Raw genomic sequence first — 15,780 nt, 5'->3', positions numbered from 1 at the left:
ACATCAGAATTTTGAAAGAAAGTTAGAGGAAATTCTATATAGACCTTAATACATGAAATGGGAGTGCATTCGAAGTAGGATAGTGGGAGTCAATCTGATCTGCCACAAACATATTGCCAAGAACGAAAGAACGAAATAGAAAAATGAGACCAGTAAAACGCTACGTAAAAGTAATGCTGTTCCGACAAAAGTGATAAGGTTTAAAGCACAGGACAGTAAATACAGTATATATATACAGAAAGTAAATAGTGGGGAGTTATTAGTAAATATATCTGTGGACGCTAAAGTTTATGCAATCTATATGTCGAATAAGGATTCGAATACATGAGACGGAAATGATTAGATGCGAAAAACAAAGCTCAGCATCCATGCGGAGTGTTTTATTGGTTCTGGATCAACACTCCAGGTTAAGGGGCTCCGGAAAGGCTCAAAATCATGAAAAGTTCAATTTTTACTTTTTTGCGTTTTCTGAATCTGCAGACTATTACCTTTTAATAGATATATAATTTATTCAATTCCTAAGACTACAACTATTTTTAAATTTTTTTTGAAATGTGTTCTACATGGGCGTGACCCACTGAGGCGCTGTTAAACTGCTGTCAAATACTGTTATTATTAACGTCCGTGTTCATCAGGCACATTTTAGTGATGTGAGATAAAGTATGTGTTGTGGCTAACCTGCGATGGTTCAATATATATCGCTGGTGTGATTGTCGATTGTTTCATGTTTATTTACTCTGTCGTTATCTCGAAAATATTCGTAATTAATTCTGTTTCTTGAGTCTCTGTTTTGTTGAAGTATAATAATGAGTAAAAGTAAAGTTATTAGAAACCCTCTGAAGGCTTTTAAGAAAAGGAGAAATGTTGGAAAGCCAAAGGTATGTGTTATTACTGTAAATAATAACATTCTAACATGGTACGAGCGATGCTTGCTTTAGACAAGGAACGCCTTCGGGCTGCAGACAGGGCTGTAAAGAGTCTAGAAATACAAGGAAGAGTAAACAGGAGGAGGAACAAGAGGAAGCTGGAGGAGGAGTTTGCAGAGGATGAAGATAATCCATCCTATGGACCTGGAATGCACTAAAAAGTTAATCCAATCTTTGTCGCTCGATTCCCAAAACTTTTATTTTCTCATACTAATTACATGTTTTCTAAGGATCTTCCAAACATATTTGTTTCAAACTTTCAGTAAATGTTACACAGTACCTTCTGCATAATTTAACAAAGCCTTTTTCCAAAAAACTGTATATTTTTGAATATATAAATAAAAAATTGCAAAAAAATGTTGTGAATTTTCATTACAATTGAAAAAAAATCATCTTTAATAACTGAACTAAAATTTTATAAAATCCCTGTGTTAAGTTGTAGCCCATATTCCAATAGATAATCTGTAAAAAGTTCAACTTCCTACCTCAAATACTTTGTGAGGAAAGATGTAATTTATAAGCGTTATTTTAACATTGCAAGTATAGGGCGTTCCGGAACCCCTTAACCGTAAAATTTACTACTGCAGAAATGATTAATATTACTGATTGAAAATATCGCTAGTGCAAGAAGTATGAGTGAAATCCTAGAAGACTGATGGAACATTCAAAGCAAATAGCAGAAATGATAACACCACAAGATATGAGTAGAACCTTTGTAAGGTACAGTACATTAGGCAAGCAAATAATCTATTGTATTACTTACTTTTGAATACATTATGGGAGAGGCAGTGATCAATGTCTTACAAATATTTACTATTAAAAACAGTCTTGATCACGATTTATTTATCAAGGTGACTGGTTTCGACCACTACTGTGGTCATCTTCAGACTATTGAGTAGGAACCTCATTCAGTTGGAGAATCACTACTAACAGAAAGAGGTTCCTACTCAATGGTCTGAAGATGATCACAGTAGTGGTCGAAACCGGTCACCTTGTTAAATAAATCGTGGTCAAGACTGTTTTTAATAGTAAATATTGTATTACTACTAATGAAACTAGGAAGGAAAGGGATACTCATTGAACGAAAGTGTAATAACTGTTGGAGATGAAGAAAAATTTTACTTGTTTGGAAACTGAAATATTTATTTTTGAATGGAACCAGTTTTAGCAGCCGAGACCGTCTTCATTCAAGAATATTCGTAACCGGTAGCTGCATCAGACAGCCAAAATCGAGAGTAACCAATAAATAGAACAGCATGCAAATAGAGAATTCTTGCCCTCCCTGCCCACTTCCACAAGACAAGCTGTGTACAGTATGTTCACCGAATGATGGAGAACGCGGCGCAAGGTTTGAGTGGTGGATATACTACGATTATATATGTAGTAGCTTAAAACCGGAATTGTAGTCGTTCAAGTGGTTGAGCATTGGTCAGAAACTTGCACTTTCTGCGATGTGATATTAGATGTTCAAAAGAAAGTTTGTATATTAACTGTGGTCATATTAATTTCGGGATGCTATTTTGTCATGGTATTGTTTTAAAAATATGACAACTTTTGGAACCAATGGAGAAAGTGTGTTGCGATTGTTTTCATGAGTTAGGCTAAAGTGGAATCTTCGCGCTCATGGTGCATGGGTTGGGTTGTTTTGGGGAAGGAGACCAGACAGCGAGGTCATCGGTCTCATCGGATTAGGGAAGGACGGGGAAGGAAGTCGGCCGTGCCCTTTGAAAGGAACCATCCCGGCATTTGCCTGGAGCGATTTAGGGAAATCACGGAAAACCTAAATCAGGATCGCCGGACGCGGGATTGAACCGTCGTCCTCCCGAATACGAGTCCAGTGTTTAATCACCGCGCCACCTCGCTCGGTCATGGTGCATGTCAAACCCCCACAGAACAATATACATTTTAATTTAAAATCAGTAGATTAGTTCGTCAATACAGCTAGATAAAAGGAGATACTTTTCTGAGATGGGAAATGGATTATTTTGGTTATAATTAAAACGAGCTGCATGTACAGTGACGAAAGGCAATAGGTGTCAGCTTGGTAGCTCTGTGCAGGACGCTGAGTATGTTGTAGAATATCGGGGTAAGTGGACATCCGTTATCCAGAAGATTTCAGACGCAAAAATTGTCCAAAGACGCCCCTCAAACATTTAGCTTTTTTTAAAGTGAACTTTAAACAGCAAACAATGCAACTAGAGACTGACACGTTTACAGAAGGACGGGCTTCTCTCCTGATCAAGTGGGCACGCCTATACCATGAGTTTGCTTGTGTGTCTGCGTTTTGCAATGCGAGAGTTATACCGCTGGTGACAATATGGTTGCGGTGCAGTGCGGCGTGTGAATGACTAATATTGTTTTAACAATGCGAAGTGAATTTCTTTATAGTAGGTACAGTAGTCGGAATTGTGAACAGTCTTATACAAATACTCAGTTGGCAGAGAAAAATCCTTGCAACATTGTATTTATATGAGTGAGTTATGATGCTTGCTGCTGAAAATACTGTATTTATATGAGTGAGTTATGATGCTCACCGCTGAAAATACTATATGTTCCATGGTAGCGTAGCGTTCAACTCTTAGGGAAGGAGGGAACTGATCTTATGGTTTTCGATTATGGCTATCATATGGTTCCCAGGCGTGGCTTCAAGGAGGGAGGAATGAATGATGACCTACCCCCCCCCCCGCCCGCCTCCCCCTCGTGACCAAAAAGTACCAATATACTAACCCTTGTCGAAAATCATGTTGATTATATTACACATTTTATATATTTTATTGCCATTAATATTAAAAATCTCGGCATCCGTGGGATGTTAAATGTGGGGATTCCGCCCAAGGAAAAACTATGTCAAAATTGTTACATGTGTTGAGTAAAAGTAGTAGAGGCCACTCCGTCTCGATGATAAATTGTCTTTATACCATGCTTAATTTTGTTCTAGCTTGTGGGCTTAATAAACCCCGTTTCCTGGCCTATTAATCCCGAAGTTTCTCGATCAACTACAACTGTGTCAAGCAGAGAGCAAACTATAGGCTGTGTTCCTTCCGAGAAGGCCGATTTCAGATCAGCAGAGGAAGGTTTGCTGTAAGGTGAGTCACATAGTACAGTTCTGCGTCAGACAGACTTCTGCCACCAGCAGGAGGAATAGGCGACCATCATTTTAGTGTCGTTTCGCTCAGGTTACAGTCCAAATTCAATGAAAACACCAATAGCAGTTTAACGTTAAAGTGTGAGATGGACTTGAAAGTGACTGCCTGCTAAGTCAGTATATACTTCCAGCACGTCTCACACTTCTTTTTTATCGGCTTCGGACGGTGCCCATTCAGCCAACTCTATAATAATGTCACTTATGACGATACGGAAGTAAGGACAACATAATACCCAGTTCCCGATTGGAGAAAATCTCCGACCCGGCGGCAACTGAACCCCAGCACTTTCGGTTAACGATCCGCCACGCTGACCGCGCAGCTACCGAGGCGAACACACCTCTGACCTCCGCTGCATGTCAGAACACTCTTTCAATTTTACCAAAGAATGTGCCCTGAAAATAAATGGAACGTTGCGCTTTATGCACGATATCGTTGTGTCACTCTTTTTGAGATGAGATTGGTGTAATCGACCATGACAGAAGTATAAGCGGTTTGACGACCTGCACGTTCCCTCGAACTTAATCCTTTGGATTAGTATCTGGGAAGCCACCGAAGGCAATAAGTGTATGCAACAGAAATATGTTTGGGTGTATGCGACACATACACAGAGATGACAAAAAGTCATGAGATAGCGGTACGCACAGAAAAAAATGGCGGTAGTATTGCGTACAGAGGGCAACAAAGGACAGTGCATCGGCGATGCCGTCATTAAGATTCAGGAGATTCATATGAAAAGGTTTCCGATGTGATTATGGCCGCAGGACGGGAATTAACAGATTTTGAAAGCGGAATCGTAGTTGGAGCTAGGCGCGTGGGAATTCCATTTCGGGAATAGTTAGTTAGTACAATATTCCCAGATCCATAGTTTCAAGAGTGTGCCGAGATACCAAACTTCAGGCATTTCCTCTCACCAAGGACAACTCAGTGGCCGTCGGTCTTCACTTAACTACTGAGAACAGCGGCGTTTTCTCAGAGCTGTTAGTGTTAATAGCCAAGCAACACTGCGTGAAATAACTGCAGCAGTCCATGTGGGACGTAAGACCAACGTTTCCGTCAGTGCTGCGAAAATTGCTGTTAATGGGCTATGGTAGCAGACGACCGACGAGAGTGCCTTTGTTAACAGCACGACATCGCCTGCAGGCCTCTCCTGGGCTCGTGACCACATCGGTTGGACCCTAGACGACTGGACAGGTCAGATGAGTCGATTTCAATTGGTAAGAGCTGATGCTACACTACTGACCATTAACATTGCTACTCCAAGAAGAAATGCCGATGATGAACGGGTATTCATTGGACAAATATATTATACTACAACTGACATGTGATTACATTTTCACGCAATTTGGGTGCATAGATCCTGAGAAATCAGTATCCAGAACAACCACCTCTGGCCATAATAACGGCCTTGATACGCCTGGACATTGAGTCAAACAGAGCTTGGATGGTGTGTACAGCTACAGCTGCCCATGCAGCTTCAACACGATACAACATTTCATCAAGAGTAGTGACTGGCGTATTGTGACGAGCCAGTTGCTCGGCATTGACCAGACGTTTTCAGTTGGTGAGAGATCTGGAGAATGTGGTGGCCAGGGCAGCAGTCGAACATTTTCTGTATCCAGAAAGGCCCGTACAGGACCCGCAACATGCGGTCGTGCATTATCCTGCTGAAATGTAGGGTTTCGCAGGGATCGAATAAAGGGTGGAGCCACGGCTCGTAACACATCTGAAATGTAACGTCCACTGTTCAAAGTGCCGTCAATGCGAACAAGAGGTGACCGAGACGTGTAACCAATGGCACCCCATACCAACACGCCGGGTGATACGCCAGTATGGCGATGACGAATACACGCTTCCAATGTGCGTTCACCGCGATGTCGCCTTCATGATGCTGTAAACAGAAACTGGATTCATCCGATAAAATGACGTTTTCCCATTCGTGCAACCAGGTTCGTCGTTGAGTACATCATGAGAGGCGCTCCTGTCTGTGATGCAGCGTCAAGGGTAACCGCACCCATGGTCTCCGAGCTGATAGTCCATGCTGCTGCAAACGTCGTCGTAGTGTTCATGCAGATGGTTGTTGTCTTGTTGACTCAGCGATCGAGACGTGGCTGCACGATCCCTTACAGCCATGCGGATAAGATGCCTGTCATCTCGACTGCTAGTGATACGAGGCCGTTGGGATCCAGCACGGCGTTCCGTATTACCCTCCGGAACCCACCGATTCCATATTCTGCTAACAGTCATCGGATCTAGACCAACTCGTCAGCAATGTCGCGATATGATAAACCACAATCGCGATAGGCTACAATCCGACCTTTATCAAAGTCGGAAAGGTGATGGTACGCATTTCTTCCCTTACACGACGCATCACAACAACGTTTCACCAGGCAACGCCGGTCCACTGCTGTTTTTGTATGAGAAATCGGTTGGAAACTTTCCTCATGTCAGAACGTTGTAGGTGTCGCCACCGGCGGCAACCTTGTGTGAATGCTCTGAAAAGCTAATCACTTGCGTATCACAGCATCTTCTTCCTGTCGGTTAAATTTCGCGTCTGTAGCACGTCATCTTCCTGGTGTAGTAATTTAAATGGGCAGTAGTGTAGTATTCGAGTGTGTCACAGACGCTATGAAGTCGTCAACAAGGCACTGTGTAAGCTGGTGGTGGCTCCAGAATGGTGTGGGCTGTGTTTACATGGAATGGACTGGGTACTCTGGTCCAACAGAACCTATCATTGACTGGAAATGGTTATGTTTGGCTACTTGGAGACAATTCGCAGCCAATCATGTACTTCATGTTCCCATACAACAATGGAATTTTATGGCTGACAATGCGCCATGTGATTGGTACCCGACATGAATCCTGCCGTATATTTATGGGACATAATCGAGAGGTCAGTCCTGCACCAGTAACACTTTCGCAGTTATGGACGGTTATAGAGGCACCATGGCTCCGTATTTCTGCAGCGGACTTCCAGCGACTTTTTGAGTTCATTCCACAACGAGCTGCTGCAGTGTGTCCTGCAAAGGAGGTCAGACACGATGTTAGGAAGTATCTCATTCCTTTCGTCACCTGAGTGTACTATACACAGGATGGGCCAGGTAACGACTACTTCGTTAACGGCACTACGTATGTAACCAAGTATGACCATACGCTAGTACTGTTCAGCTTTGCTAACATGTGAATATTTTTTTTGTACCGAGCTATTAACATGACTACGTTTTTTTTAATGGAACCATGTAAGCACATGGGGCAAATAATTAATCATCCCCAGGACACAACACCGCCTCCTCCAACCTTGAGAATGGCCTTTGCACTCTTCAGTTATACCATATCCAAATGAAGCCACTCATTGATGATAAGACCCCATAGTACCAACAAACTGAGTGGATATTACTCGCTACGTTTTACTCACTGTTGCAAATAGTCCCAGAAAACTTCTATGGAATTAAGAACGGAGAATGTAGCTGGCCAATCGAAGTGCAGCAGGATGCCTAATTGGAATGAAGGCTTTAACGGCAGATGTTGTCATCACTGAACACTTCCGGGCTGAGATGCCGTGGTCCATACATAAGACTCTCCCCTGACGTTTCGCCTTCGACTGCGGAAGGCACCCTCCGAGGACAATCGGCTAACTGCAACGAGAGCACGTGAGAGCCCCGTATGTATAAGCCATCCAGAGGGCGCCGCTGTCAATCACGTGACGTCGGCTGTGCTAAGATCTCTGATATTGCCAACTTTCTCAATTGAAATTAATCGATTGTCACGCTGTTGCTGCAATGTTGACATCCATATCTTATCCAGCTTAATGCCTGGATCTTTTCTATTAGAATTATTGCAGTGTTTGGCAATCTCAATGGCCTCTCTGTACATTCGCGCATAATAATGCGACGTCTTTGCTATAGTGGTCGTCTCACTAAACTTTATTTCATGATCACCTTCCTGAAACACATGTTCCGCTACAGCCGATTTGTCAACATGTCCTAGGCGGCAGTTCCTTTTATGTTCACCCAGACGGGTGTTGACGCTTCTTTTTATTGTGCCTATATAACCCTTTCCACAACTGCACGGAATTTTATAGACACCTGGTGTAGATAGAGGATGTCGTTTATCTTTTGCGGATTTTAAAGATACTTTTATTTTCGTGGTGGGTCTGAAAACAGTTTCCACATCGTACTTGCTTAAAATTTTTCCAATGCGATCAGTGGCTTTACTGATGAATGGTAAGAACACTTTCCCCTTGGGTTGGTGTCGATCCTCGTCCGTCCTGGTTGTCAGTCTAGGGCGTAGTGCGCAATCTATCTCTCTGTTGGAATACCCATTCTTCTTGAAGGTCGCTCTAAGGCAGGCTGTTCCAGCTCGTCGGCTCCGTTGTGAGCCGCGGAGCGCTCCCTGCTCCAGGGAGCCGTGTCGCTCGCTGTGACCATTCAAGTGGGTCCGCACGCCGGCAGGTGGCACGGCAGGCTGAGGCAGGTGGCAAGGCAAGCGTTTTGATGTGCCAGTTGCGTCTTACAAGATCGACAACCTCATACTTTTAGCTCCTAAGACGTGGTGACATGCTACACCAGGAAATACGATGTTCAGGAAATAAATAAGAAACAACCGTTTTATAAGAAATTGCATACTAAATTTATTGGGCCTCTGTAGCTTGACTTTTCTTTTCATTACAAGATCGAAAATATCAGGCGTCAAAGTGTTCACAGCGGTAATGCGGAGGATGGCCTTCATTGTTGCATCCTGAAGAAACGATCGTTCCTTACTTTTTACTCTTTTCATTGCTGAGAAAAGCTGCTCACAACAATATGTAGATCCAAACATGCCCAAGATCTGAGCAGCATTGTTGTGAAGCTTGGGAAATGTTTTTTGCTGTAATGAACGATACCATCGTGACAAATCCAATGTGTTGTAGCACCTGTCTTTCAACAAAGTTGAATTTTGCTAATCAATAATCTCCAAATGAAGGATGATGACAAGTCATCGGGGGAAACTGAAAAAGGAATGCTGAACACCTTAAGTTCCATTTCAAAACTAGTGAGGTCTCGGAATCGTGTTTCAAACGGCGTGATGAGCTGCTTTAACTTTGCTTGGTAATCGCCGAAAGTAGTACCTTCAGGTAGTTTTAAAGAAGCAAGACAATTGAAGAACGTTAAATGTCCATTATTCATATGCCTCTCAAATAAACGTAACTTTTGCATGAACGCTTTGATCTGGTCGTGCATGTCAACTATTAGCTGCCCTTTGCCCTGCAATGACAGATTTACATTATTTAGATGCATAGTTATGTCAGCTAGGAACGCCAGCTCTGATATCCATTTTATATCTTTCAGAAAACGCATTTCTTCCCCTTTCATTTCGAGAAAAAGGGTTATTTCCTCACGAATGGCAAAGAAAACATCAAGAAATTTTCCCCGACTCAGCCAACGAACTGTACTGTGGTAAGGTATATCCCCATACTCCGCTTCCATATCTTTCAGGAATCCTTTGAATTGGCGATGATTCATACCGTGACGCCGCACAAAATTCACACACTTCACATCTTTCATTACGCCACCTAGCTCTATTGTTTCAGCGCACAGTGCCTCTTGGTGAATAAAACAATGAAGAGTCAAAATGTCTTTCCCGAATTCGTCCCTGAGTTTATTTTTCAAACGAGAAGCATAACCTTGGTGACACCCGATCGTTTGTGGTGCACCGTCTGTCGCTACAGAATGGAGCTTATCCCACGGGAAATTCATATTGTCCACTGATTCACAAACAGCTTCAAAAATGTCACGTCCTGTTGCGGTGTAATCGAGTGGTACCACATCCAAGAGTTCTTCAGTTACTTGCAGCTCCACGCACAAAAACTGCAAGCTGAGCACAGTCCGATATGTCGGTGCTTTCGTCAAGCACTAGCGAAAATGCAACAAAGCTCTCCGCCTTTTTCCTGAGCTGTGTCTCTAAATCCGCTGCCATGTCTAGGATTCGACGAGACATTGTTTGCTTCGACAGGCAAACCCCTTCAATTGCCTGCACCTCCCTTGGAAACAAACATTCTGCAACGGCTACAATGCACGATTTTACGAGTGGTCCCACCGAAAACGGCTTGCCACTCGTCACAATGATGTGTGCCACCCTGCAGCTTGCTCGAATTGCAGACTCAGTAGTGTTTTCTCCGCTCTCATTCACCTGAAAATTATAAACGCATTACAGATCACGAACTATGTTGCATATTTTGATACCCTCCGTATTAGGAAACCGTTTTTAAGCTTAACGTCTCCTGGTATGTCGTTCTTAAGCCTGGCCACCAGTTCTCTGCGTGCAACGCCTTCTACCTGATCGTAGTGCGCTGCGTGAAGACGTGTATAATGTCGTTGTACCTCTTCGCAGAATTAATTACTTTATGACATACAAGACACTGTGGACGACCATCCCTCTCAATGAATAGAAAGGTATCCTCCAATAGAGGTACAGGGCTCCCGCGGCTAATCATAGCTGTCATTGAACACGGATTATTGCGTCAGTTGCGGCTGCATGGGGCCAGGGGGCAGTGAGTTCGCTTTCCCCCTCCACGGGGGCTCCGAGCTGCCGCCGTGAGCGCTCCGGAGTGCTCCGGCTCCCTGGAGCTCGGTTGGAACAGCCTGCTCTAAGGTGTTCAATCTCATCGTCTAAGTAAGCTGATTCACATACTTTGTGCGCCTTGTCTATTAATGTTTTAAACACCCCTCTTTTATGTCTTGGGTGGTGGTTAGAATAGGACTCGAACCTCCGCTGGGGCCAGCCGCACAGTCCATGACTGCAGCGCCTGAGACCGTTCGGCTAATCCCGCGCGGAGAACGGTGCACAGATAACTTAGTCTTGGTACTGACTTCCTTCTTGCAGAAGAGAGTAGATCGTAGCTGAGCGCTCACTGCATTAGCTTTGCTACACCTCGCTTCCAGTTGTTTCACTATGTTGCCATCCTGTGAAAATATGCATCCTAAGTACTTGAAACTGTCCACCTGTTCCAACTTTGTTTTCACCTATTTGGCACTCAATCCGTTTATATCTTTCCCACTGACATTACTTTCGTTTTGGAGATGCTCATCTTCATACCGTAGTCCTTAAATTTCTGATATAGCTCTGAAATATTACTTTGCAAACTTTCAATCGAATCTGCCATCACAACTAAGTCATCTGCATATGCGAGACTGCTTATTTTGTGTTCACATATCTTAATCTCACCCAGCCAGTCTATTGTTTTCAACATATGATCCAAAAAGAATATGAACAACAGTGGAGACAGGTTGCAGCATTGTCTTACCCCTGAAACTACTCTGAACCATGAACTCAATTTACCGTCAACTCTAACTGCTGTATGACTATCTATGTAAAGACCTTTAATTGCTTGCAAAAGTTTGCCCCCTATTCCATAATCTCGTAGAACAGACAATAACTTCCTCCTAGGAACCAGGTCATATGCCTTTTCTAGATCTATAAAGCATAGATACAATTCCCTGTTCCGCTCGTAACACTTCTCCATTATTTGCCATAAGCGAAAGATCTGGTCCTGACAACCTCTAAGAGGCCTAAACACACACTGATTTTCATCCCTTTTTTATTATTACTAAAAAATTATGTACTATATTGTAACTAAACACTGTTGAGGGTATTTTTGTTCTGGTGTTGGAACTAGAAAAATGCGTGATTTTTTTTTCACCAGACGCGTTTCACTTTATTGAGGTAGTGTCATTAGTGGTCTGTAATTAACTTATTTACAATTTGATTTGATTTAAGATCGAAAAACAGTTTCTTAAGAATATGTTGATTTGTACTTACGGTGATTTTCCATTGATTTCTCGCTTACATCGGATAATGCCTTCTGCTAGCAATTCGTTGTTTTTCTGAATTGGACACTGATAATTTTGGTCTAATTTTTAGTTGTTCTGCAGCACGTTGCATTTATTATGTTTTTCACAGCAAACTTTTACACCCACCACTGTTTTATGTTTGTTTTTTGCTTTTGAGTATGTGTTGTCGTTTGTTTTGTAGTGTTGCCAACATAATGCTTCCATTAGTTTGTCTTTGACCTACAACCTTTTTATTCTTTTTTTATTAGATTATTGTATGTATGTAATTCTACTTAATTATGTTGCTGTGCATTTATATACTGTGTAAGAGTAGGGAAGGAACAGTGATGGAGGGAATTTTTTTTTGTGGGGGGGATTGAGAAACCATGATGAGTGGACAGAAGTGTATAGTTGTGTGATTGAGTGTGAGTTATAGGAGGAGTTGAGGAGGGAGCAAGAAGTGAAATGAAACTGTGAGTGCGTTGGGGGGGGGGGGGGGGATTTGTGGGGGGTTGTGGGAGGGGGTGAAGGATTACATGAAAAAGAATAGAGCCTTTTCCATCCTTCGCTCCCTTCCTCTCTCCCAAAACCTCCCTCCCAAACCCCACCCCACTCTCAATTTCATTTCACTTCTTGCTCCTCACCTTCTCCTCTAACTCACGCCCCATCACGCTACTATGCACTTCTGTCCACTCATCATGGCTTCTACCTCCCCCAGACAAAAAAATCCCTCCATCACTATTCCTTCCCTGCTCTTACACAGTATATAAATACACAGCAACATAATTAAATAGAATTACACATGTACAATAATCTAATAAAAGAAAGGTTGTAGGTCAAAGACAAACTAGTGGAAAGATATGTTGGCAACACTACAAAACACAAATCACAACACGTGCTCAGAAGTACAGAAACAAACGTAAAGTAGTGGTAGGCGTAAAAGTGTGCTGTGAAAAACATAATAAATGCAATGTGCTGCAGAACAACTAAAAATTAGACCAAAATTATCAGTGTCTAATGGAGAAAAACAACGATGTGCTAGCAGAAGGAGCCGGCCAGTGTGGCCGACCGGTTCTAGGCGCTTCAGTCTGGATCCGCGCGACCGCTACGGTCGCAGGTTCGAATCCTGCCTCGGGCATGGATGTGTGTGATGTCCTTAGGTTAGTTAGGTTTAAGCAGTTCTAAGTTCTAGGGAACTAATGACCTCAGATGTTAAGTCCCATAGTGCTCAGAGCCATTTGAAACATTTGAGCTAGCAGAAGGTATTTCCCGACGTAAGCGAGAAATCAATGGAAAATCACCGTAAGTGCAAATCAACATATTCTTAACGAACTGTTTTCCGATCTTAAATCTAATCAAAATGTAAACAACTTAATTACAAATCATTGATGATGGTTTACCTCAATAAAGTGAAACTCGTCTGATGAAGAAAAATCACGCATTTTTGTAGTTCCAACGACAGAACAAAAATACGCTCAAGAATTGTAAAGCAACTACAGACAATATGGCTGCACAAATGAAGAATGTAATTAAACAGTTTACTATTACGAGAGTGATCCAAATGAAAACATTAAAAGTGCAGTTCAGCTCTTAAAATTCGTACAGTCGGCATGGCTGTTGGCAATAGTTATCTTTATGCTTCAGCAAATGACCAACAGTTGCTAACCTGTTGTTGCAGCACGGAAAAGGAAGCTTATCAGTGCAAAGATGATTACCCCATCGTCAACTTGCACCGCGTTCGAGCAGCGATCTGTTTCTTTGAGCAGTGAAGTTGTTAAAGCTTTGGAAGTGTTTCGCAGGATGAGAGCACAAGACGTCCACTCGCGTGTGTCCTTACAGCAAGTGCACGAATAGTGTAGAAAGTTTAAAAGGGTCGTAACTTCTGCGAAAGGCGCTTCTCGCCCGGACCAGGCACACCGCATGATGAAAGAGTTTGTGACGGAAAGCAGGTGTATTACTGTAAACGAAATTACCACTGGAATGAGATTTTCACTCTGCAGCGGAGTGTGCGCTGATATGAAACTTCCTGGCAGATTAAAACTGTGTGCCCGACCGAGACTCGAACTCGGGACCTTTGCCTTTCGCGGGCAAGGGCTCTACCATCTGAGCTACCGAAGCACGACTCACGCCCGGTACTCACAGCTTTACTTCTGCCAGTACCTTGTCTCCTACCTTCCAAACTTTACAGAAGCTCTCCTGCGAACCCTGCAGAACTAGCACTCCTGAAAGAAAGGATATTGCGGAGACATGGCTTAGCCACAGTCTGGGGGATGTTTCCAGAATGAGATTTTCACTCTGCAGCGGAGTGTGCGCTGATATGAAACTTCCTGGCAGATTAAAACTGTGTGCCCGACCGAGACTCGAACTCGGGACCTTTGCCTCTCGCGGGCTTCTGTAAAGTTTGGAAGGTAGGAGACGAGGTACTGGCAGAAGTAAAGCTGTGAGTACCGGGCGTGAGTCGTGCTTCGGTAGTTCAGATGGTAGAGCCCTTGCCCGCGAAAGGCAAAGGTCCCGAGTTCGAGTCTCGGTCGGGCACACAGTTTTAATCTGCCAGGAAGTTTCGAAATTACCACTGTTTTGGATGTCAGCGTTATTTCACTACAAAATATTGTCCATGATGTGCTGCCATTTAATAACGAGTCCGCAAAATGTGTGTTGCGTCAGTTAACTGCTGAATTGAGGCATCGTCTCATCGACGCCTGTGAGAGACTTTTGCATCGTTTACATCTCGTAGGTGATGGATTTATGGACAGAACTGCTACAGGCGATGATACTTGGGTGCACTATCACCAACTTGAAATGAAAAGATCGAGCAAGGAATAGCACCATAGCTGTTCGCCAAAAAATATCCGCACTCAACCATCGGCAGGAAAAGTCATGCTCACTCTAGTTTGTGACGCAAAAGGAATAATTTTGGAGCATCACATGGAAATGGGATTAACAGTGATCAGTAATACGTACTCAAATCTGCTAAGAAATCACCTTTGTCCTGCTATCAGGAATAACTGACGAGTAATTCTGACAGCAGGTGTTCTGTTGCAACACGACAATGTTCGTCCCCATACTGACCGTTCAACAATAGCAACAATACAAGTGGTGAAATTTGAGTGTCTCGAACACCCGCGTTAACCGGACTTCAGCCTGAGTGGCTTTCATATTTTAGGACGGCTTACACAAGCATCTGAATATCGATGAAGAGCAGAAATGCTTTGAGCACGAGTGGCTGCATTCACAGCCCAAAGAATTATTCTCATGAGGTGTACGTGCACTTCCGAAGTGGCGGAATACGTACGTTACACGGCATGGGGACTACAAGGAAAAATAACATATCTGTAATTTGCTGCATTACCCCATATGCATAATAAACAATTAATGTTTACATTTGAACCACCCTTTTATTATTATTAAAATCGTATTCATATGTACCACCTCGAAATTTGGGATGATAGCAATTTTTATTAAGAAATTGAAGAGTACGTCAGGTGGCTGTAATGACCAACGACGAACAGTGAGAGAAACGGTGAACACCTACCTGCTGCGACATGGTTGGACGAAGAACTGCACTGGTTTCAGGGCAAACTACGTTTCCATAACTAACGTTATCAGCGGCCACGGATAGCGCGACCGACCCCGTCGGCACTAGCAGCCAAAACTGGAGATCCGGTTTTCGTGCACTATCGAATCGTAAAACATGTACGCATTCACACAGTATCATATCACTAACCCTGTGGCGAAGAAAAGTCTGTCCTTTGCCTGCAATAAGGCGGACAGCGTAGTCACGGGCTTTTGCCACATAAACATCTCTGAACATGCGCGAAGAGGTGGTAAAACAAAAATAGTCGGTGTCAAAATTCACTTCTAAATTTATACGTATTTTCTTATGAAACAGTGCACAACAACTAA

At 43.0% G+C, this 15,780-nt stretch overlaps 1 protein-coding gene across 3 annotated transcripts in view; it reads right to left on the bottom strand.

Annotated features, from left to right (window-relative positions):
- The window catches only part of LOC126183597 (solute carrier family 22 member 7-like), a 223,462-nt gene extending 207,971 nt beyond the window's left edge, over positions 1-15,491 (bottom strand). Inside the window, exon 1 of one of the 3 annotated variants that reach the window (XM_049925700.1) lies at positions 15,410-15,491. In XM_049925700.1, coding sequence (XP_049781657.1) covers positions 15,410-15,421 — 12 coding nt within the window. In that variant the 5' untranslated portion in view covers positions 15,422-15,491. The remainder of the gene's footprint in view (positions 1-15,409) is intronic. The other 2 variants (XM_049925701.1, XM_049925702.1) reach the window with 2 other exon arrangements.
- Positions 15,492-15,780: the final 289 nt, after the last annotated feature.

This window comes from Schistocerca cancellata, chromosome 4 (assembly GCF_023864275.1).
Source record: "Schistocerca cancellata isolate TAMUIC-IGC-003103 chromosome 4, iqSchCanc2.1, whole genome shotgun sequence".
Taxonomy (NCBI): Eukaryota; Metazoa; Arthropoda; class Insecta; order Orthoptera; family Acrididae; genus Schistocerca; species Schistocerca cancellata.
Note: the sequence above shows the minus strand (reverse complement) of the source record. Positions and strands in the feature narration are given on the sequence as shown.